We start from the raw sequence: 25,341 nt of genomic DNA on the forward strand, positions 1-25,341 counted from the left end.
AAAATTTATGTATTCATTGCTGCTACCACTTCTCACAATTGTTTGATGGAATTTTAATATTGTATTATTTTTCAGCATTGGCTGGCAAATAATTTTGATTTTGTAAACCAAACTGTGGTCCAACACACTTTAAGAAACATTATACTAAACCAACCATTTCTAATTAACGTTTCCAGATTTGAAAGATACATTTATTTCTAATAAAAAATGTAAAATAGGCATTCCTGTTTTTTAATTTGAAATATAGTTACATACATTTCAGAAAGTTTTTTTTAATGCATTCAGCTTTCTGATATGGAGACATAGTTTAGTGTTATCTTTTTTTAGTAAACTAATTTAAATATTTCAAGTTGTAAGTTTAAAGATATAATGAATATTTATTTTTGGCTCAGCTATTTTTGAGTTATGTGCATCAAATAGAGTATGATGTTTATGATAATATTTCTGACTTACAGTTGCAAGAAAAAGTATGTGAACCCCTTGGGATTACGTGGAGTTTTGCATGAATTGGTCATAAAATGTGCTCTGAACTTCATCTAAGTCACAACAATAGAAAAACACAGTCTGCTTAAAATAATACTACACAAACATTAGATGTTGCCATGGTTTAATTGGACATAACATGTAAACATTCACAGTGCAGGGAAGAAAAAGTATGTGAACCTTTGGACTTAATAACTGGTTGACCCTCCTTTGGCAGCAATAATCTCAACCAAACATTTCCTGTAGTTGCAGATCAGATCTGCACAACGATCTGGAGTAATTTTGGACCACTCCTCTTCACAAAACTGTTTCAATGTAGCAATATTCTTGGAATGTCTGGTGTGAATCGCTCTCTTAAGGTCATGCCTCAGTATTTCAATCGGGTTGAGGTCAGGACTCTGACTGGGCCACTCCAGAAGGCGTATTCTGTGCTGTTGAAGCCATTTTTTTGTTGAATTACTTGTATGCTTTGGGTCATTGTCCTGTTGTATCACCCATCCTCTGCGGAGCTTCAGTTGGCGGACAGATGGCCGTACGTTTTCCTGCAAAATGTCTTGATAAACTTTCAAATTCATTTTCCCAACAATGACAACAATCTGTCCAGGCCCTGAGGCAGCAAAGCAGCCCCAAACCATGATGCTCCCTCCACCATGTTTTACAGTGGGGATGAGGTTTTGATGTTGGTGTGCTGTGCCTTTTTTTCTCCACACATAGTGTTGTATGTTCTTCCCAAACAACTCAATTTTGGTTTCATCTGTCCACAGTATATTTTGCCAGTAGTGCTGTGGAACATCCAGGTGCTCTTTTGCAAACTTCAAACATGCTGCAATATTTTTTTTGGACAGCAATGGCTTCCTCCATGGTGTCCTCCCATAATACTCCATTCTTGTTTAATGTTTTCCTTATTGTAGATGTGTCAACAAAAATGTTACCATGTGCCAGAGATTTCTGTAGGTCTTTAGCTGACACTCTAGGATTCTTCTTTACCTCATGAAGCATTCTGTGCTGTGCTCTTGCAATCATTTTTACAGGACGACCACGCCAAGGGAGAGTAGCAACAGTGCTAAACTTTCTCCATTTGTAGACAGTCTGTCTTAACGTGGACACATGAACATCAAGGCTTTTGGAGATACTTTTGTAACCCTTTCCAGCTTCATGCAAGTCAACAATTCTTGATCATAGGTCTTCTGAGAGCTCTTTTCTGCGAGGCATGGTTCATATCAGACAGTGCTTCTTGAAACCAGTAAACCCAAAATGTGTGTGTAGTTTTAAAGGGCAGGACAGCTGTCAGCAACACATCCAATATCATCACACTGATTGGAGTCAAGGTTGGCTCACTCCTGGCTCCAGTTAGCTCTTGGAGAAGTCATTAGGCTAGGGACTCACATACTTTTTCCTCCCTGCACTGTGAATGTTTACATGTTATGTTCAATTAAACCATGGCAACATCTAATGTTTGTGTAGTATTATTTTAAGCAGATAGTGTTTTTCTATTGTTGTGACTTAGATGAAGTTCAGAGCACATTTTATGACCAATTCATGCAAAACTCCACGTAATCCCAAGGGGTTCACATACTTTTTCTTGCAACTGTATAATTTCCATTTATTTATTCAATTTCTCCCTCTGTGTGTGTATAGAGCAGTTGTGGTACAGTGGTTAGAATGCAGTACTGCAGGGCTAACTCACTGCTCAATGCCAGGAGTTCAATTCTGAGCGGCTCAAGGTTGACTCAGCCTTCCAAGGTGGATAAAATGAGGACCCAGATTGTTGGGGGCAATATGCTGACTCTGTAAACCACTAAGAGAGTGCTGTAAAGCACTGAAGCGGTATAGAAGTCTAAATGCTATTGCTATTTCCCATTTTATAACAGTTGATAAACTATTTGGGGGACTAAATCTTGCACACAAAAATTCTTCCTTTGTAAAACAAGTTTTTTTCTTATAGTGAATTCTATAGGGTACTGAACAAAAACATTTTAATCAAAAATATTGAGTACTTATTTGTGTTTCTTAATGGATCTGATTTATCCATCATCGTCAAATATATTTTCACTTTTCAGAAGTTTATAAGCCCAAATAGAGTTATATTCCTCCAGAGCTATCATACACAGGGCAGCCTTTAAAGAAAATTGGGAAGCTTTAGCTAGTGCAGAATGCAGTAACCAAGATTGTAATCAGGACACCAGCTGGAGTCTTACAACATTCATTTTGATAATGTACTTGGCTTCCTGTTTGCTTTTGTTGTAATTCTCATGTTGAAAGTCTAAAAAAGCCTGGGACCAAATTTTTGTAGACAATTTGTCTCAATTTTAAGATGATGATTGGGAGTCATTTTCTACATTCAATTGATTATGACATCAAAGGAAAGGTTTTTTAAAAATAAATTAATAACTAGAGTACTTTCACTATGATATTTATTATCTGCTACGTATTATCAAAATCTTATTTGTTTCTCCAGTTATTTTGTTTTGATAACACAAGAATATAACTCAACTGCTTGAGTATAGTTTTAAGATGAGTATTGCTAATCATTTTAGTAATGGCTGCCTTTTGCTGGAATGTTTTTCTTAAATTTATTGTACTCTTAGTATAGAAATTTTGTATTACATAAAAAATGTTATGTAATATAACATTTTAACAATTGATTAAGAAATATTTTTATGGCTAGAGTTCATAACTAGAGCCTAAGAGGCGACCTTTTTTGACACTAAATCTATATTACTTTGAACCACAGAGCTAAGTCATGATGGTTTTGAACCTTTGTTATCATTTTGTGTTAACAGTCAAATTGCATGTACATTTTAATCTTTCTAATGTTCACATAAAACATTTTCATTTCTTCTATTAAATATTTTTGTCATTTGCTTTACATTAGTGTACAGTGACTATTTCTAATGTTTAAAAATATTTATCTTATTACTTAAATAAATAATAAAGCCATCCATCTTAATCTGAATTATTAAAAGAACTATAGGTATTTTTTTTTCTTGTAAGAATCTTTGCAAATCATGTTTTTATCAGTTTAGTTATCATATTTATTAACTATATCATGATTGTCTTTTCTTCTTCTAATAAATAATAATGGATTATGTTCCATCTGTAATATCAAGTTGGATAAGGACTAAATCTAGAGTTTGCTAACACACTTTATCAGCAACCCTTTCACCCCCATTTTCTCCATCTTTTGCAACACATTTGGGTGCAGGGTAGTAGTTCATTACAGAAGAGAAAGTTCAATATCCGTTTAGCTGAATGACACTAGTATCTATCCCATTTATCTAATTTCATCACCTTGCTAAAGTAATTAAAGCAATGGGTTTACCTGTTGGAGTATCAGTTTTCATATTATACGACATCTTAATCCAGCCAGGCTGGGGGGAAGTCTGTGATGCAGTTGAGTTTATTATTAATTAAAATTATTCTTGGCAGTATAGTTTTGTTCCTATCAGTAGTTTTATATTTATAGATGAGTCATAACTATGAATAAACCATCTGGTTTCTTCAGTTTCTCATTTATTCTTCCCCGGAAGACCCAATTTCTATCACTTTTTACACATAAATTAGTGATTTATGATATCAACAGCTTAAAGAGAAACAGTCTTAAACTGGCCCATTCATTCACTAATTTCTGCACAAAATCATGGTAGCTCAGGTTTTTCGTAAACTACAGTGATTATAATGTCTCCTCAGCGAGGGTTGAATACATACTGAAAACAATTTAAAAATAATTGTTTGCAGTTGGTTAGTGTCCAAAGCCTATGTGTTTGGATATTATTTGAAATGTGGTTGTCTCATTGTGAGGGGATGTGGATTCAGGATTGAATATTATCTTGGTGACAATGACAGCTGTGGGGAGGGAAAGTAAAGGGATGCCTTGGGTAAATTGAAGTATTTGATAAGATATGTTACACTGGGATGCTGGCAGTCAATGCAGGTGAATACCAGCAAACAAGAAAGGGAAAGGAAAGCACCAGAAAGATTGGGGTCTACTTGGTCTGAAATCATTTCTGCATCCTTGCCAAAAAAAAAAAAAATTCGGTCAAACCTCAGAACAACAAAATGTCCCAGGTTTTGTTTCTGCCAAGTCATGATCAATTTAGAGTTCAGGGAACTTATAGAACACATTGTATTTATTTAAAGATTGAAGCCAAACACGTTTTCTGTTTGTGTACACCGGTTTTGCATAGGAAGAACAAAACCAATCACTTGATTTTGTCAATGCTGAGACATAGGAATCATTCATGGGAGTCAAATACTGGCCTGGGTCTGCTTTCAATCTATAATTTTATATAACTCTACAATTAAGTTGATCATGACATTGAAGAACTGAGATTCTTGCCCTTTATTGTTAGAACAAATTGACTGTATCTTGCCCAGGCATTTGGTTTATTGATCTTTCTATAATTAGTTTTTCTAATAATATTTATATTTGTCTTGCATATTAACAGGGTTATGCAGATTTGATAATTATATGGGGAAATAATATTGCCTGCAATGGTCTGTCTTTCAGTGAATAAATTTTTAGCCTTTGAAGGCCCTGTGCTGTTGGATATGCGTATTAAGCATTTGGTGAAAACAAAGCAATTATCTCAAGCAACTGCATTAGCAAAACTATGCTCAGACCATCCAGAAATCAGCAGCAAAGGCAATTTTAAGCAAACCTATCTAGTTTGTCTTTGTTCTGGATCACCAAATGAAAAACTAATGCAAGAGGTGAGTGCATTTTATGTCTGTTTCTCAAAACAAAATTCCTTTCTCTAGAGGGAAAAGTATTGGAAACCATAATCTAAAAATTATGAAATAAACTGAATTTAGGTCATAAATATAGTCATTGTTTCACTTAGTGACCATTTTTGCTTAATGACCAAGTTGCCAGCTCCAATTGTGGTTGCTAAACAAGGGCTACCTATATAAGACAAAATTGTGGTTTGCAGGAATTAGTCTTCCAATTTCTTGCATTTCTTTTGCAATTAATTAGCAACAGTGTTTCCTTACTGTTAGTCCTCAACTTGTTACCGCAATTGGAATCATAATTTCTGTCATAAGTCATTGCAGTTCTACCCAGTTGTGCAACAATATACATGGTGGTCATTAAGGGAACCACTGAAACAAATCAGTTAAGTGTGCTTTTACTACAGTTGTGACTGGAATTTCCGTCGTAAGTCATTGGAGTTACAAATTGAGTTGGGCCCAGTTTTACGACAATTTTTACTGCAGTCAATAAGCAAATCGTGATTATTAAATCCAGTTTTCCCAATGGGTGGGGTTTTTTTGTGGAAATTGGCAAAATAGATTGCAAATTGTGATCATTTAACCACAGGATACTGTAACCAGCTTTAAATGTGAGCCAAATGCCAAGAGGCCAAATTGCAAATGACCATCGGAATGTGCAATAGTTGTAAGTGTGAGTACAAGTCATAAGTCACTTAGCCAAGGCTGTCATAACTTTGAATCATTGTTAAGCAAACAGTCATAAATCAAAGACTACTGATTTTTTAAAATATTGAAATAATAAATGATAATTCTGGGTATGGTTTTCTGCAGCAGTACTTGAGATGAAGTAATTGAGGTAGTTATTGCACTAGGTGGGAAGTCTAGTAAGTGGGAGACTGTGAGTTATAGTGATAACCTTAGGTGCAAAGCCAGCTGGGTGACCTAGGGCCAGTCACCCTTTCTCAACCCTAGGAAGCAGGCAATAGCAAACCAGTTGCAAAATAACTTGCTAAGAAAACTGTAGGGAATACTCCAGGTGGTCACTAGGAGTCAAGACTGAATGGAAGGCATATTCTCTTTCTTTTTTTTTCTTTCTTTCACAATATGTATAGAATCACACTTTGGGAAGTAGATTTAATATATAAGAATTTGTTTTATTTTTGAAAAATAACTCTAGTTTTACTTCAAACATAGGCACATGATCTGAAACATCAAGGTTTCATGTGCAATTTGAAAGGCTTGACAGTTGCCTCAAAACATTCTAAGGTTATTAGAAATGAACAATATTAATGTGGAAGAAAAGGAGAATTAATAATAGGAAGATAATTCAATTAGCATTTAATTTTAATTGTTAAGATCCAACCCATTTGTTTTTGAAAGTTTCCAGCATTTTGAAATGTTATCAAACTGTTGTTCATTTGAAAATAAAGGTTTATTGATCATGATTTGTCTTGTCCTACAGATTACAGATATAGACTGTAAAGATGCTTTAGAAATGATCTGTAACCTAGAATCAGAAGGAGATGAAAAGAGTGCTCTGATTCTGTGTGCAGCATTCTTATCTCGGCAGCTACAGCAAGGAGAGATGTATTGTGCATGGTAGGTTCGAGTCTGAACACTGTTGTGGTCAACATGTGTCACATTTAGCAGTAAAATAAAAGCTTTTGTCACCAGATAACTAATGCACTTGATGTTATTTTTTAAAAAAAATTAAAGGTCATGTAGCATATCGATTATTACAAAGCAACATTAGTTTTAAAGTCTCCAAAACATCAGTTTCTGGGTGTCTTTTTTTTATTAAAAAATTAATGTTCTATAAATACATGTTGCAGACATGATTTTTGTAATCCTTTCTGCATTTCATGGCATCTTATTGCATGGTTATGAAATCTTGTTTCAATATATTTTTATTACCATTTGTTGGTAATAATCAGATTTTTTAAAATCAACATAAACATATTAGAACACACTTAACATTAAAATTTACCATTCTTCTAGTGTAACATTTTAAATTTTACTTTTAGTATTTAGAAAGTGTGTGTAAATGTTGACTTCAACATTTCAGGATGTTTTATGCACTGAAAAGCATAAATAATGCTTGAACAGTAGTAGTGAAGTATGATTTGTAGCTTTCTTTATTTTTTAACTCAACTCCAGCCTCGGGAAGAATTTAGATGAACAATATTTCATCCCCTTAACAAACACAAAAATTATGTTTTTTCTTCATGGTCATCTTTAGTAATTTAGAGCAAAGAGCATCATAATTTCACAAAGAGTATTCTTCATTTTAAAGGATTGTGTTTTTCTGCCAAAATGCATATGGTGTTTCATCTATTAATTTTATTTATTAAATTTATATCCCATAAGGTGACCCTGGAATTCATACTGGAATTTTTCTGAGGGCATTCTACTAATGATAGTAGAATGCCCTCAGAAAAATTATTTCAAATTTCTATTCTACTGCAATCTGAACAAACACCTCAGTGATCTAAAGTGAGAATAAAACACAAAATGCATAACAGTACAAAAAATATACCTAAACCCACTAACAGTCATTAGTTGGCATCCTACCCCAAATAACGTTCAATAGAGTTCTGTCTTCTGCTTCTTTTCATGTCTGAACTAAATGAACCTCTAATGAGAAATCATTCCATAGGTCCAGGCCTATTACAGAAAAATAATTATTGTGAGTTTTGATCCCAAAGTGGGGAACACTTCGTGCTTCTCCTGGCACAATAACATTGACTAGGGTAACTCCCACAGGTAGCTTAAGGCCAAGTCCTAAAAGCTGTATAAATTAATACCATTGATTTAAATTGCACTGAGAAGTTAACGGAGCCAGTGCAGGGCCTGCAAGACATAAATGTTATCCTACCAAATATTGCCAGTGAGCAACCAGCTCATTGCATTTTCTGCCAATTAAAACTTCCCACAAGTCTGTAAAGGCGTGCCATGTAGAATGCATTACAGCAGTCTCAGTTTGTGATGAGGAGAGCATGAGCCATCATAACAAAGTTTTCAGATAAGTCTGCGGTCTGCTCATCTGAAGTATCTATTACTTCTTTAGAGTAATGCAAGTTACGCAACCCCAGAATAACTACTGGGACCATACACTAGGAAAGCCCTAGTGTACAAACAATAACTTTGTCTTGCTGGAGTTGAATTTTAATCTATTCTATCCCATTCAGACTGTCACAATCTTCAGGAGAGATTTCAACTGCAACTGTAGTGCTGCTAGGGGTCTTCAGGTAAAACTGGATATCATCAATATGCTAATGATACCAGACCTCACACTGCCAGATAACCTTCCCAGGGACTTTATGTAGATACCAAATAATGGAAGGGAGAGAACTAATTCTTGCAGCATTCCACCAGGGATCAACCAACTCTATTCCCCTATTACGAACAACTGGAACCTTCCACCAGGAAAGGAGTGAAACTACTAAAAAAAGAGGAATGTCTCCAATCCTCAACCCCTATAGAAGGTCCAGAAGAATACCATTGTCAGCACTAGTGAAGGTGGTTTGGAGATGCAAAGTGACCAGGACAGGTATTCTACCCCTGTCCAGATCTTTAACGAAGATGATCCACCAAGAATGTATCTGCCTCATGCCTGCGTCTGAACCCTAACTGTTAAGATCTAGATAACAAATTTAGTCTAAGTCACTTTGTAATTGTCTCTGAGTAATTGTCTCAATAACCTCTGCGAAAAAGAGGAGGTTGGAAATCAAGCAATAGTCTCTTAATGTCTTCAGATCCAAGGAGGGCCTGTTGAGGAAGAACATACCAGTATACCTTTAAGGGCTGCTGGCCTTGCCCCCTCCCTAGTGAGGAATTCACAGCCTCCTAGATCTTAGAAATTATCCTTCCTGCCAGCTGCCAGAAGGATAGGTAATTCGATAACTGAAGGGGCACGGTGCCTACTTTTTAGAAAATTACATGCCAGAAAGAATCCTAGGTAATGGCACAGGACATTTCCCCAGTCATTACAAAGACCCCAAGTAAATTCAAACAAAATATTGTAACTAATTACAAGGGCTCATTGGTAACTGGTGGGTAGCTCTTAATGCTAAAGAGAGTTGCAAAAGTGCTGCTGAGTCACAACTTACCAACTTTATTGCTGGAATAGAATAGGTTAGAACTGGGCATATACCTATGTTCAGTCAGATTCCCTCTTTGTTGCTGTCCACTTGTACTTCAAGCAGCTTTTCTATTGCTTTATCTTCCAGAGGTCTTCTGAGAATAAAGGAGCCCTCTGGGATTGGTCAATAGAGAAAGGCCATTTGGAGAGTAATTTTATCAACAACCTAAGTGCTATCTTTTACTTGTTACAGACCAGATCCTCAACCAATTTGCCTGATAGAGTATCAGAAAAATCACCACATACTGCTGGAAATCAGACAGTTCTATAAAGGACTTGGGTGAACCATCTAAATATGTTCAGTCATGCATATGAAATGGGTGGCAGTCAGTTGCATTTGGATCAGAAAGTGATTTGACAGTGGCAGAGAAAAGATGATAGTACTCTTCACATTCAGCTTATATAATAAATGTTTGAGGTAGTGACAAGGTCTAACTTGACCGTCTATATATGTTGGAGCCAAGATTACCTTGAACAAGTCCACTGTTACTATAGAGATCCTAAATTGGACTTTATTAGATACGGCCCAACTGCAGGGAGGTTAAAGTCCCCCAATACAAGACACGAATGGCTCCACTACCAAGCTGGTGACCAGACAAAGGATCCCATAGACATTGGGTATTCTGTGTGTTGGATGTGATTTTAAAGAATAAGCTTATTTTTCTGAAAAGTGGCGTTTAATGGTAATAAATAATAGCATGTAATAGTACTGTCTACTATTACAACCTCTTGTACCCTTGTCTTCCCAGCAATTGAAAATTAGTTTGATAAGCTAATTCTGTGTTATTTCAGTATTTATACAGTTAATTTTTTGGTAAAATTCTATTTTCAGGGAACTGACTCTTTTCTGGAGTAAACTACAGCAAAGGGTAGAACCTTCTACACAAATATATTTGGAGAGATGCCGTCAACTATCTGTATTAACAAAGACTGTGTATCACATTTTCTTCCTGATTAAAGTAATAAATTCTGAGGTAAATATTTGTAAGATCATTATTTTTATAACGATGTGAAATTAAAATAAAATCTGCCAATTGAAATCACATTGAATGTTAAGATCCCATGTGAAGTTAGAAAAGAAGGTCTTATCAGATAGAAGATGTTTCTTTTAATGTGTTAAGGTCTCTTAAAGATAAAATTCTCAAAATAAATTATTTTAGTAATTAGATAGAAGATATAGCTAGGGACCTTTGGACAACTTCAGATATATCTTTTATTGAAATAGCAAATTTGATAATTGTCTTCTGTGTGGCTGCTTTATTACTTTTTTCTTTCACAATCTATAGATTCCAATATTTCTTTGATGAAAAATGTACTTGTCAACTTTTTATAGGGAGTAAAATCTGGACTCTAAGATGGAATGCCAGTGTTATGCCTCAGGTTGTTTACTTAAACCAATGCTGTCCAAACCTTTTCCTTCATTATTCAAACTATTTATCAAAAAGTCTTATCAAACCAGTCATAAATAACTTCCGTTATACCTCTGAACAGTCACTGAATGAATGGTCTTAATTGAGGACTATCTGTGATATAAAAACAATACCATTAAATGATCTTTGAATGATCAATTATCTATTGTTAATTTCATCAATTTTATCTTAATAGGAATAATTTGGGAGATTTTCAAATCTATTTTAGTAAAAATGGTAATCTTTAAGTCAATTTAAATGTCCCTGTTGTGATGAATAATGGGCCCAAAGAAAAACCATTTTTACTCAAATTTAGATAATTTACCCAAGTTTGGGAAGCACTGACTTAAATTAAATGTTGCATTCCCATTCCATTGGGCATATTTCAGGAGCAATCTTCTGTTGCATAAATACATTTCTCCTTGTATTTCTCTGGAAACAATTTATTTTTCTTTGTTTATGTGTATCCTGTCTTTATTATTTTTACAAATAACTCAAGGCGGCAAACATATCCAACATACCTTCTTCCTCCTATTTTCCCCACAACAACAACCCTGTGAGATGAATAGGTTTTCAAGAGTGAAATTTACCTTAATCAATTATTACTGATTACTGAGTCAATCTCAAGTTGACATTTCCTCGTAGTGATGCATTACATAAATGGAATATTGTTGATAAACTAAAGACCTTGCTGAAATGCCTATTTCTTATAACAAAGTTAATGTTTCACATAAAAATTAAAGGTATTTCTTAGAATGAGTATGAATCCCAAATAAATGAAAATCTGAAATTAGCATTTGCCCCTTTGAGGTAATTAACACTGGGAATTCCTAATGTTATAGTTAATTAATGCAAAATTAATTGAAATAAAAATCTAAGCATGAGTGCATTTAGATATTTAGGAACTAGCATTAAATTTACAATATAATCTGTTTCTTGCTCTACAGATTGATGCTGCTGGTCTTGCAACCTGTATTGAACTTTGTGTGAAAGCATTACGCTTGGAGGCTAGTGAGAATACAGAAGTCAAAATTTCCATTTGCAAGACAATATCTTGCTTATTGCCTGATGATTTAGAAGTTAAACGTGCTTGCCAACTAAGTGAATTTCTTCTTGAACCTACTGTGGATGCATATTATGCCGTAGAAATGTTGTATAATCAGCCTGACCAGAAATATGATGAAGAAAACCTTCCAATTCCAAATTCATTACGCTGTGAGCTTTTACTTGTATTAAAAACTCAGTGGCCTTTTGATCCAGAATTTTGGGACTGGAAAATGCTAAAACGTCAGTGTCTAGCATTGATGGGAGAAGAGGCATCAATTGTATCTTCAATAGATGAACTGAACGATAGTGAAATGCATGAAAAGGTAGAGGACTGTCAAGATGAGAACAAAGATACTTCAGCAAATGGGCTTTCTGGATGTTTCGATGAAGCTACAAACTTGCTCAGAGGCATTAGAGATAAGAAACAGAAAAACAGAGAAATTAAAAAATTACGGGAGAGGGGATTCATATCTGCTAGGTTCAGGAACTGGCAAGCATACATGCAATATTGTGTGCTGTGTGATAAGGAATTTCTTGGACATAGAATAGTCAGGCATGCACAGAAACACTACAAGGATGGGATTTATAGTTGTCCAATATGTGCACAAAATTTTAATTCTAAAGAAACTTTTGTTCCTCATGTAACACTACATGTTAAGAAATCCAGTAAGGAAAGACTAGCTGCAATGAAACCACTGAGAAAATTAGGAAGGCCACCCAAAACAGCAACCACTGGTATAAACAGAAAGAACAACACCTTAGTAAAGCAAGAACAACGACACATAAAAAAGAACAGTCTTTATGCAGCAGACTTCATTGTTTTTAATGATAATGATGGCTCAGATGATGAAAATTATGACAAAGACAAACCTTACATTCCAGAAGTAATTCCAGTTCAAAAGCCATTGCCTGTCAATGAGTTTACTTGCCCTGTTACCTTATGTAAAAAAGGCTTTAAATACTTCAAGAATTTGATTGCCCATGTAAAAGGTCACAAAGATAATGAAGAGGCTAAACGCTTTCTTGAAATGCAGAGCAAAAAAGTAATTTGCCAGTACTGTAGACGACATTTTGTAAGTGTTACCCATCTTAATGATCATTTACAAATGCACTGTGGTATCAAACCTTATATTTGTATACAGATTAAGTGTAAGGCTAGCTTTAACAGTTATGCTGAACTTTTGAGTCACAGAAAAGAACACCCAGTCTTTAGGGCAAGATGCATGTTTCCCAAATGTGGGAGAGTATTTTCAGAAGCATATTTGCTTTATGATCATGAAGCTCAGCACTATAATACTTTCACCTGCAAACTTGCAGGTTGTGGGAAAGTTTATCACTCACAGAATGAATTAGAAAAGCATATTGAAGATCACACTAAATCTGAAAAAATATTACAGTCTGATGGTGATGGGAACTGTTCTCAGAGTTTAGAAAATAATGAAAATACTGAAGATGTCCATCCAGAAGAGACACTGATGCTACCACCTGACAGTAATGTAAATAACTGTGCCAAAGTAGAAAATTATGTCACAGATGAGATCCATGATGAATCACTTGAGTCTGAAAGTACAAAACAATCAACCAATGTATTGGAGCAGCCTAATTCAATCTCCATTCATAGTGGGGAACGACGTTTGACTACTGCAACAAGGACAGAATCATTAGGTCCAGCCAGCAATGTTTTGATACCTCTTCTAGGCCAAAAAATTCGAGAGAACATGGCAAAAAAAGGAAAACTACCTGCTGTAAATACTGCCATAGATGTTGGTGCATCTGTCATCCATCCATTTTGCTCAACAGTTGAAGATACTTGCAGTAACCTTTCTGTTTTCCATGAAGGGAAGGAGGATGGTTGTATTGGTGAGCCTCAAACCGTTTCCATGAACTCAGACAAGCTTGAACCTGATGCTCTTGCAACAAAAAGTCAAGAAAAAGAGAGTAGCCATATGTCCTTCAGCACGCAAAATCAGTTAGACTGTCAGAATTTGCTCTCTCCAAAGCCTCAGCTTGAAGAAAGTGTTAGGCCAGCTGTTAATCTCTATAATCAGCCTCTGAAGAATTTAGGAGAAGTTCCACTTGCTTCTTCTACCCAGAACATTGTAGGCACTGCTTTTTTACCCGTTGTATCATTGGCAGCTCCAGTTCAAAGGTTTACTTGCCAGGTTGAAGGATGTACACGAATCTACAATTCTTCTCAGAGCATTGGAAAGCATATGAAGACAGCACATCCTGATCAATATGCTGAATTTAAAATGCAGTGGAAGAATAAAAAGAGTAAAAAAATAAGTTTGCAAAACCTGCCAAATGATAACAAACCAGTTTATTTTTTACCATCGCAAGTATCTACTCCTGCAAATGATGCTTTTCCTCAACAAACCAAAACCACCTTAAATCCTACTTGTACAAGTCAGCTGCAGCAACTGTCAAATGTTCTTTTTCCAACACGTTTGGAAAATACAACTAACTCATTACCAATAGTGGAAAATGTTGGTCTCTCTTCTCATATTAAAAATGAAAACGCTTTAAGCTCTCAGTTGTCAAGTATGTCCAGTGCAACTTTACCTTCACAGATGGATGATTTAGAAAAGCCAGTTATGCCTCTGAACATCGACAGTGGTTCTGATCCTTTTCTTCCTTTACCAGCAGAAAATGGGCTCATTTCTCTTTTTCCTTCCCCAGCTCACAATAGCCCGAGTTCTGTCTTCTCACAAATGGACAATACCAGTCATTTTTCCTCCCAACTAGAAGGAAATACAAATTCTTTTTCAAAAGAGGAAAGTGTTGACATACTCTTTCCTTCACAAATAAATAACGAAAGTAACTTTGGTGAAACCACTTCTCAGCCTCTTATATCAGAAAAAACGAAAAAGGATCGTAGGCGAGGTACAGATGGAAAAGACAAAAAGCCAAAGCATAATAAGCGGGCAAAATGGCCAGCAATTATCAGGGATGGCAAATTTATTTGTAGTAGATGTTACAGGGTTTTTTCCAATCCTAGATCACTTGGTGGTCATCTGTCTAAACGATCCTATTGCAAACCTTTGGATGAATCTGAAATTTCCCCTGAAGTTCTCCAGCTTAATGGACAATCCTCCCTACTTGCAAGTATGATTCTTTCTTCAAATGCTTTAAGCTTACAACAGCAGCAGGAGTCAACTTACAATCCAGATGCATGTTTTAAGGAACCATCATTTCTACAGCTACTTGCTAATGAAAATCGGCCAACTGCCATTTTGCAGAATTTGTTTCCACGGACGAACATGACAAGTTTTAATCCAAATGAAAATGAGGAAGGAAATGAAATTATTAAACAAGCTTTGGAAACTGCAGGAATTCCAAGCACTTTTGATTCTGCAGATACATTACCACATATAATTACTACTAACTGTGTTACCAATACCACACAAATAAATACAACAGTTTTACCAAATCCAGGCATATCACCTTCATTACCAACAAGTTGCAACTCATCTACCTTGCTCACAGACCAAAACAGAACACTTAACACCAAAATTTCATCAGAAGAATGCAACAGTTTACCTGTGTTTTCAGATGATTTAATACTTAAGACTATTGAAAATGGCTTGTGCCCCCATCTGGTTCCTAATTCTGCTGCCGCAATGCATAATTTGGGAAACAATCTTCCACGTGTTTCAGTCATAAGTAGCATCAAAAATTCAGAAGTATGTAGTTTGACTAAAAAAGAGAATAGTGGTTCAAAGAAAAAGAAGAAAACACCTGTCCCATTGGTTGTACCTCACATTTCACAAAACTTGGCAGTTAATGATTTAGCAGGTTTAGGGCTTATCACTAGAAATCTTGGACAGAATATGCAAGCAACAGCAGAAAATTTTCAGTCAAATATAATAGCAAATAGTGAAGCTCAAGGATTAGTGGAAAATCTTACAAAGAAATTAAGTAATGTTAACAATGGATTAACAGCAGATATCAAAGAAAACGTAAGGTCAGGTGAAGTAAATCATGTAGAAATTGTTCCCTTGGCTTTGAAAAATGAAAATGGTGATTCTCAGGTTACTCCGGAATGTTGCATTCCAGAGAAATCCAATTTTGAAATTTCTAATGATAACATTGTTCAGAACTTTGAGAAAACACTTGAAATAATTAAAACAGCTATGAATTCTCAGAAGATAGAAGTTAAAAGTGAAATTCAAGAGATATCCATTGAAGCAATACAGAGCCCACAAAACAATACTGCTCAATGTGTTTTTGAAAACCCTGCACAACTCCCTAAACCTAATTCTACTCAATGTATAACACATACACAGAATATCGTCCTTGCTGAAGCCTCTCATAAAGATGATATTCAACTTATGGAAATTTTAGAAGGCTTGAAAAAGCTGAATTTAGAAAGTGAAACATCAAATCAAGTACTAGATAATATAACTCATTGTCTTCCAGCAAATACATTAATGCCACAAGTCCTTATTCCAGGTGTAACACCTGAGACCACATCTCTTGTCCAGACAGCTTCAGAAACACATCCAATGTTTGTTGAAAAAGTTCATAAGCCATTTACGTGCCAGGCTCCAGGTTGTAATTATAGTGCCATGACAAAGGATGCATTATTTAAACACTATAGCAAAATACATCAGTACACTGCAGAAATGATTCTTGAAATTAAGAAACACCAGTTAAAGTATGCTCCATTTAAATGTGTGGTTGCTAACTGTCCCAAAACATTTACAAGAAATTCTAACCTCCGGGCGCACTGCCAGCTGGTACATCATTTTACAACAGAGGAAATGGTAAAATTAAAGCTAAAAAGGCCTTATGGACGACGATCCCAAAGCAAAACCCTAAATGTGTTACCAAGACCTAATGAAGTAAGAAAAATGCCATATGTGTTAATAGAAAGTAAACGAGAGTCGCACTTGACTAAGGAGCTTGATCTAAAGGAAGAACCAGTCATGGAATCTATGAAGTTTCCAGAAAGATTGATACCAGAAGCAGCAATACCAGAAAATACTTCTGATAAATCTGAAAAATTAGAAAAACCCTCCCATATAGTTCCAGTTTCTCTGGAAATTCATAATATATCCATACTTAATAATAATCAAGTGCAGCCCAAATTACGCAAGATCAGAAGGCATAGGAAAGAAGAAGAAAAAAAGAACAAAAAGCCAATTCCCAAGCCTTTGGAATTGCCCACTAGTTATAATCCTTATAGACCTTACAAATGTGTGCATCAAGGTTGTTTTGCAGCTTTTACAATACAACAGAATTTGATTTTGCACTATCAAGCTGTACATAAATCTGACTTACCATTATTCTCTTTGGAGGCAGAAGAAGAAAGTGAACCAAGTAAAGAAGAAGAGGCTTGTAAGGAAGAAGAGAGTGATGCGATTGAAACTGTGAAAGAATTCAGATGTGAAGTAAGAAATTGCTCTAGGATATTTCAAGAAGTTACTAGTCTTTTTCAGCACTATATGAAACTTCATGAGATGACTCCTGAAGAAATTGGTACTATGAAGTCATCCTTGGATGTTGGAAGATTCCTCTGTGATCAATCTGAATGTAAATCATCATTTACAACTTATGTTAATTATATTACTCACCTTGAGACAGATCATGACATAAAAATAAAACAGAGCAAAACAGAAGATTGCATGTACAAATGTGATTGTGAAGGTTGCGATCGTATTTATGCAACAAGATCTAATCTTCTAAGGCACATTTTTAATAAACACAATGATAGGCATAAAGATCATTTAATAAGACCTAGGCGATTCCTAACGCCAGGTCAGGAAAATATATCAATTAAAGCTAATCAGGAGAAAGTCATGAAAATTAAGTACAAAGGATTAAAATACAGAACAGGAAAAAATGGAAACAGAATATCATTTAGAGCCAAGCGAAGAAAAGCAATAAATGTAGAAGACAGAAACTTCCAATTAGGGAAAATAGATGAAAATCAAACATATTCTTTAAAATGTGGAAAGTATATTTATTCAGTAAAGGCAAAAGATGATGCTTTATCTGAATGCAGTAACCAATGTATTGTACAATATCCATGTATGATAAAAGGTTGTTCATCAGTTGTTACAAGTGAAAATAATGTAATTCGGCACTATAAATGTCATAAATTATCTAAAGCATTTACTTTACAACATCGGGACCTCTTGATTGTCTCAAATAGGCACGCAAGACCTTCCGGAAAAGAAGTTTTCTCACAAAACGAAGCAACTGAGGACAAGGTTTGTGATGTAAAAGAAGTGCAGCCACCCTTGCCAGACACTTGTGAGGACTTGAGACTGTCTCCGCTGGTGATGCCAAAAGAACCAGAAAAGACTGAGAAGGATGAAGTGGATGAGCTTGCAGAACTGTTTATTACCAAACTTATTAATGAGGATCTAGCAAGTTCAGAAAACCATGTAAAGGGCTCTTCTGGTGTAAATAATGACTGTCAGGAAACTAGTACTTCTCTTTCAGAAAAGCAAAATATAAGCAGTAATTTTAAAAGAGTAAACAAAGAAAAAAATACATCCCAAAGTAAAAAGAGAAAAGTTGAAAAGCAGGAAGAAATCTTGGCTGTTGAATTAAGCAGTGTGCATAGGGAACAAGAAAGTGCTGTTGCTATTCAAACTGTTGAAGAACAGTCTTCGACTTTTGATTGGAGTTCATTTAAGCCCATGGGATTTGAAGTATCTTTCCTCAAGTTCCTTGAAGAATCTGCAGTGAAGCAGAAGAAAAACACAGAAAGGGGGGGTTATAATAATTGTGGAACCAGGAAACGTTCTCATTCTAACCCAAAAAAGTCTAATGAAAAGAACTCTGTTGTGAGAACGCGATCATGTTCAGAAAGTGAAACTCGTGTACAGTTTGCTAATCCATCACAATTTCAGTGTAGTGGTACTGTAAAAATAGTTTTAGATAAGACTTTTAAAGATTGCACTGAGCGTGTATTGAAGCAGCTTCAGGAAATGAAACCTATTGTCAGTCTAATAAGACTGGATGGACATTGGGAAGCGAAACTAGAGGTTACAAAATAATCAGGTAATATGAGCGGGCTCCTTGTTCTGATCATTAATGTATATCTGTACCACATTTTTTTAATTTTGAGTAGGAAGCCATTGAGCATGATGCTATTTCTTAAAGTGGTTTTTTGTTTTGTTTTGTTTTTTTGTTTTTTTGAAGTGATTTAACCTAGCAAGTTCATGACAGTTGTCATGTAAATTTATTTTTTATCCCTATGGGACTTGGAACAGAATCATTGTTTCAGTTTTGTAAATAATTGAACAAAACCTCAATTTTTTATCAAAATTTGTCCTTTTCCATGACTGAAATCTTTGTGTATTGTCTGTGGTATCTTTCGCCGGGTCACTGCTCATATATAACAGTACTTTTTATTTGTAGATACATTTTTGTATATATTTATTATTGTAAATCATTTGCTGCAAATGGCAGTCTGTAAGTCTGAAATATTAAATGACACATTTATATTCAGAATTTTAATTTGTAACTAAGTGATCCAGTTTTTAAAATGTTCTTTTAAACTTAAATCTTTTTGAAGTAAAAACTACAATAGGTGAGTTTACCATATCCAATTTATTTTGCCTAAACTGTGTGTATAGGAGAGAAAGTTATCAGATCACATTTAAATGGTTAAAATACATACTGACACGGTTGTATTTGTAACTGCAAGTGTCCAATATTATTGGATAGTATTCATATGTAGCTAACTCAAAAAGTTTTCCTAAAACTGCATATGCATTGCTTTTAATCAGATCGAAAACTTCCACTTCCATAAAATGATGGAAATGTAAAATTTAAATACTTTGCTGGCAATGAAAATTTAAACACCATTTGGTATTAAACAATCCATCGTGAATGTGCTAGAAAATTAGTAGTGTGGAGCAGTGTATATATTTGAGGTGGTGATTTGTGAAGTAGCCCAGTATTGCCTTAAATAAAATCACATTTCATTTCTTGTTTTTTACATTTTATCTTACAAAAATCCTTTTCCTTTTGAAATTTTTGATTGGTGTACAAAGTAATTTCTATAGCACTGCTTTGTAGACAGTGCTTTCTAAAGAATGAATTTTGAAATTTACCACCTTTATATTTATTTGCAATATGTGTTCAAGGTAGCATTAAAGTGTAAAAGTTCTATTCAAATAGAAGATCTTCAGAAGAGACAAGACAGATTCTTTATTCCCTGTTGCAACCGGAACTAAATTTCTTCTTGCCTACTATATATCCATTGAAATATTTATGGCTACTAATGTACTAGTTAATAACTACATGTAGCATGATGTTTAGTAGAAAAAACTTTAGTTATAGCTGCCAGTCTCTCCTCCTGCCAGATGGATCATATTTTGAGATTGAAAATTGGCCACTTTTTAGTATCATATAGTCGTCTTTCCCAGAAGGATAAGGAAAATAACACAAAATTGTTTCTCATATACTGGTCAGAATGATAAAGTATAACTTTCCTTCTTCCTTATTCTACAGTGTAACAGAACAGAAGAAAGCCTCATAAATGTTCTTAAATTTAATTCTACTCATGCTTTATTTAATTTTTTTGTCTTTGAGTCAGTCTTAAATCCTGACTTTCTTCCTTGGCAAGATTTGCAGAAATGGTTTGCCGTTTACCTTCCTCTTGGGACTGATAGAGAGGGAATGGTCCAAAGTCACCCAGCTTGTCTCATGCCTAGGGCAGGACTGAAATTCAGTCTCCTGGTTTCTGATACAATACTTTTAACCATTATTAACAAGCTGGAGCTCTGTACTCCTGCATAGCATCAGTAAACATTCCAGTTCAGACTGAGGGCTCTTTCTGTTTTCTTGTATGAATATGAATATAATTAGTACAATTTTCTTTTCATATAAAAATACATGCCTAATGCAAATAAGAAAAGTAATATAATATCAAATAGGTATGAAAGCCTGAAGGAAGAAAAATGAGGCTATATTATCTTTCAAGGTTCCCATTTTTAAATACTTTAAACATTGTTTATTTGCACAGTTGAATGTAAACACTAAATATTGGCAAACTGCTTCTTTTCAAAATCTGTTGATATTTCACTTCACTCTGTATAAACCAGCCACAGAATACTAAGTCATTGTGAAGCCTTCCTTATTATTGCTTCACCTGAATCCCTCTAAAGCAGGGCTGTCAGACTCCCAGCCCATGGGCCGGATGCATCACGCGCTGGCCGTGCCCACGCCCGGTTTAACAAAGAAGAAAAAAGTCTCAATATGTCACATGACTCTGCCATGATGACATGAGTTTGACACCCCTGCTCTAAAGGTTCATATGTTGTGCATTCCCTACACAGATACACACACACACACACAATTATCAGCCTTTTCATATTGTGCATCATAGATGAGGATAATGCCAAAGCTTGCTTTTGTGCCATAGGTGAATGCATATTGGTTTTCCTGGAAACATTTTTCCCTTTCAATAGTAGTGCAAATGTAGGATTTGGTGATTTTATAACTATTTTTTTAAAATATATAAGGCTCTGTCCTGAATTATAAATTCCTTTTGGGATTTTATTGCAGGCTTTCTGTCTAGTGTCTACAGCTATTCAATAAAAAGCCCTCTTTTAATATTTAGCATGAAGACTCTCACAGCATTTAGTATGTTAAGGAATCTAGAAGAGAAACTTAAACAGAAAGAATAGGTAAATAATACTGTATTGGCAATCAGTAGGTGCCTCATTCTCTTGTACCCCAATGGTTTACAGCATCTCTAGGTCAATAATGAAATGCCTTCTCAAAACGTTTCACATAATAGTAGAGACGTTTTGAAGATCTGGAGCTGTTTTTAGAATATTGTAAAAATAATTGTAGCATACAAATAAAAGTCATCTAAGAATTTCCAGTAAAACTGGGTTGTTAACAGTCTGTCTCAGCCAGAAAAAAATGTTTGCCTGTTTCCCATTGGAACTGATACCTTGCACAAAGCCTGACTCTTAAAACGTGCTTTTGTATAACGTTTTCCCCCTAGTATCAGTCTCGTGTTTTTTAATATTTATTATGAAGAAACTACAGACTGCCTCTGCACTGTGCATGCCCAATGAAAAACAGATTTGGAAATACAGTTTTATCTGCTTGGGTGAAGGCTGATTTCCAACACATACCAACATTCTTTAGAGAGAGAGGCAGGACAGATTTGAACCAGGGGTGAAACGCTCCTGGTTCGGACCGGATCAGCCGATCCGGTAGCGATGATGGCAGGTAGTTCAGAGAACCAATAGCGATGGCAGCTGGAGGCTCCGCCCACCCGCCTTAGCCTCTGCAGCCCACTGGCCCCTCTTGCCCTTCTCCTTCTGAGTGTAGCGCTTCTGTTGGGCCACTTCCCTGCAGCGCTTCTGCTGGTGCCACCACACAAGCCTCCCATGAGGAAAAAGGGAAAAAGCAAAGCGGCTGGCTGCAGAGCTGCCAGCTTCAGGAAGTGGCCCAACAGGCAGAAGCGACACGCCCAGAAAGAGACTCCAGCCTTGCCCCTCCCTCTCACCACCTGCTCTCCCTTCACTTTGGATCGGGGCTGGGGCCCAGAGATGCGCCATTCACCGAAGCCCCGGAGCTGCCGACTGCTCACCACCTGTCTCAGCCGGGTTGGGGAATGCACCATTCCCCGACTCCAGCCTTGCCGCGGAGCCGCCGCCCACTCACCCTTCGCCACGTGGCGTGTCCTACTCTTTATCTTTCTCCCACGGCTGGCTGCCAGGGAAGGCAAGCGCCCGAAAGTTACCGGAGCTGCTCTCCTTGAATGTGCCGCCACCATCGCCGCCCTGGTCCATGCGCCGGCTGCGCAAGCACACACTATTTCATTTATTCATCAGTGGCAGGTTGGGCAGGCAGTGAGCAGATGGCAGCTCCGGGGTTTCGGTGAATGGCACGTCTCTGGGCCCCAGCCCCCGACCCAAAGCGAAGGGAGAGCAGGTGGTGAGCGGGCGGCAGAATAGAAATTTAAAATGGTTTCCTACTGGGTTCTGTGGGCATGGCTTGGTGGGGGGGGGTGTCTTGTGACTGAGTGGGCGTGGCTGTGAGTGACATTGAGTTGGCCACACCCACTTAGTCACAGGACTTGCCCCCCACCAAGCCACGCCCACAGAACCAGTAGGGAAAAAATGTAGATTTCACCCCTGATTTGAATCAGGATTGAGTGCTAAAATAGCCTATGTACAAACATCTATTTAACATTCGTGTGACAAACATCTCATCTGAATATTCACGAATACCATAGAAGAACTCTATGAGGGAAGTTATCTGAAATTAACTTCTGTGATTTCAGTTTTCCTGGACTTTAATAGCAAAGAGGAATTAAGTACAAAATCTGTAGCTTGAAAAATGACCAAAAAAAATCAAGTCTGTTTCTTTTATTGGCAACTCCTAAATAGTACTAATGTTCCAATAATTAAAAATGTATTAAGGTGAAGTAATGACTGAAAAAATAATTGTATTGTTTTGGCTAAGCCTGTGTTGGGAGAAATTTTTAAAAAATTTCTGGAGACCTATAAATGTAAAAATATACATGTAAAAAAAGAGGCTGTGTTCTTTCCATAAAGTACAATTGACCCTCTAAGTAGAGTAGAGGTGTCAAACTCACAGCCCGCAGGCCGGATGCATCATGCGCTGGCCATGCCCCCCCCCCATTTTAGCAAAGGGGAAAGTCGCAATACCTCACATGACGACAATGTAATGCTGCGAATTTGACACCCCTGAAGTAGAGCCTACTTGGGTATAGCTCACTACAGGTTTTCTGTTTTGGAAGGAACTGGCTCATCAGGGATTATTTGGGATGCTTTCATATTATAATTTTGGAAGAATCCAGAGTTCAACAGAGTTCAAGAAAGGAGGGGTCATGGAATAGCAGGGAAGGAAACAACTGTATTTCCAAAGGCTATTTACAATTGTTTCCTAAATTGATCACAATAACAGTAGATTAGGAAAAAGTAAATTGTTACAGTAAAAAATTGGCAGGAGGGATCACTAATTTGAGATACATTGCTATTAGACTATTTTCAACAAAGTGAAGGGCACCATGGCTTTAAAACACAAGGGGGCTGAAAAAAAATAAAAGTATAAAACGTGGCCATTTTCCTAAATCTGCATGATTGTAGTTCCACTGAGTGGCTTAGAAGGAGAAAGGATACTTTGTGTACCCTTTACTTTCCCAGCTTCTTCCTTTCCTCCAGCTAGAGTTCCAAAGCTGTGTCTGTAGTCACATTGTTGTAATAATGAGTGCACAAGATGTGCAGAGTAGAGTAGCTATTGATTGAGAAAACCACACAAAACAATTCTATTAGATCCACTAGAAGGATGTCAAAATCTGTAGCCTTTAATGGGAGCCAATAAAAGAGCTTTAAAAAACCCCAAGTTTTTAACTTCTCCAAAATGCCATATCAAGCTGCATTTGAGGCATTAAAAACTGGCACAAGTTAAAGGCTGAAGTAACTACTTGGAGCTAGTCTTAGGCCTGCAAATGGATAATGTGAGCATAAATTTATTTAGATGCTTAGTTGCTTTATTTAGACACTGAGCTTGTCGATCGAAAGGTCGGCAGTTCAGTGGTTCGAATCCCTAGTGCTGTATAACGGGGTGAGCTCCCGTTACTTGTCCCAGCTTCTGCCAACTAAGCAGTTCGAAAGCACGTAAAAAATGCAAGTAGAAAAATAGGGACCACCTTTGGTGGGAAGGTAACAGCGTTCCATGCGCCTTTGGCGTTTAGTCATGCCAGCCACATGACCAAACAATTCTCTTCAAGTTTAACTACTTTCACAGGAACTTGGGTGGCTGGGAGACCTAATTAGTTGATTAGATAATTATAGCTTCTAAACCCATTCCAGGAGTCAAGCTTCTTAGATGGCACATACCTGACCCCAGTTGTCACATAACAAAATTTTAGGCGTGGGGGTTGAGGAGGAAGTAATTTAGGAATACTTCTTTTAATACATGAGATTTGTGAGTTTGGGTTATATCCAAGGCTTTTGTGCACAGAATGATTATTCCCCTATGGTGTTTTTTTTTTTTAATTTCTACAACCCTGCGCTCCCCCACAAAATCTTTTATCTCTGGGGAATTATGTGTTCCTTTAAATAATGGGTATCAAAGTCGCTGCGTCACATTGCCATTACATGATGTTTTATGACGTTTTTCCCTTCCAGGAGCTGGGATGGGTGTAGCCTGCGTGTGATGCATCTGGCCTGCGGGCCACCAGTTTGACACCCCTGCTTTAAATAGTGGGTACAGTATTCTGCAGAATTGCAGTGAAGGGCAAGGTTTGAAATTTTAGGCTAATTCCATGTTATGCAGCCCAGGGGTGAAATGTTCCCGTTTCGGACCAGTTCAGCCGAATCAGTAGCGGTGGTTCGGAGAACCAGTAGTGATGGTGTGAGGTTCCGCTCACCCACCCGGTCGTCATTACTTCCTGGTTTTAACCAGGAAGTAACCTGTTTTTTACCCTCTGCGCATGCACAGAAGGGTTTGCGCATGCGCAGACGGTCCACATGCAAGGTGCATGCACTTCCAAACTGGTTGGGAAGGTAAGTAGATTTCACCCCTGATGCAGCCTCA

At 36.6% G+C, this 25,341-nt stretch overlaps 1 protein-coding gene across 1 annotated transcript in view; it reads left to right on the forward strand.

Annotated features, from left to right (window-relative positions):
- Nucleotides 1–19,750, forward strand: part of ZNF292 (zinc finger protein 292) — a 34,222-nt gene extending 14,472 nt beyond the window's left edge. The window contains exons 5-8 of the mRNA XM_034408937.3: nt 4,994–5,196; nt 6,659–6,795; nt 10,170–10,311; nt 11,694–19,750. Of these exons, the coding sequence (XP_034264828.2) occupies nt 4,994–5,196; nt 6,659–6,795; nt 10,170–10,311; nt 11,694–18,803 (7,592 nt within the window). The 3' untranslated portion in view covers nt 18,804–19,750. The remainder of the gene's footprint in view (nt 1–4,993; nt 5,197–6,658; nt 6,796–10,169; nt 10,312–11,693) is intronic.
- Nucleotides 19,751–25,341: the final 5,591 nt, after the last annotated feature.

Source organism: Pantherophis guttatus, chromosome 1, assembly GCF_059756535.1.
Source record: "Pantherophis guttatus breed Tessera chromosome 1, ASM5975653v1, whole genome shotgun sequence".
In the NCBI taxonomy this organism is placed as follows: Eukaryota; Metazoa; Chordata; class Lepidosauria; order Squamata; family Colubridae; genus Pantherophis; species Pantherophis guttatus.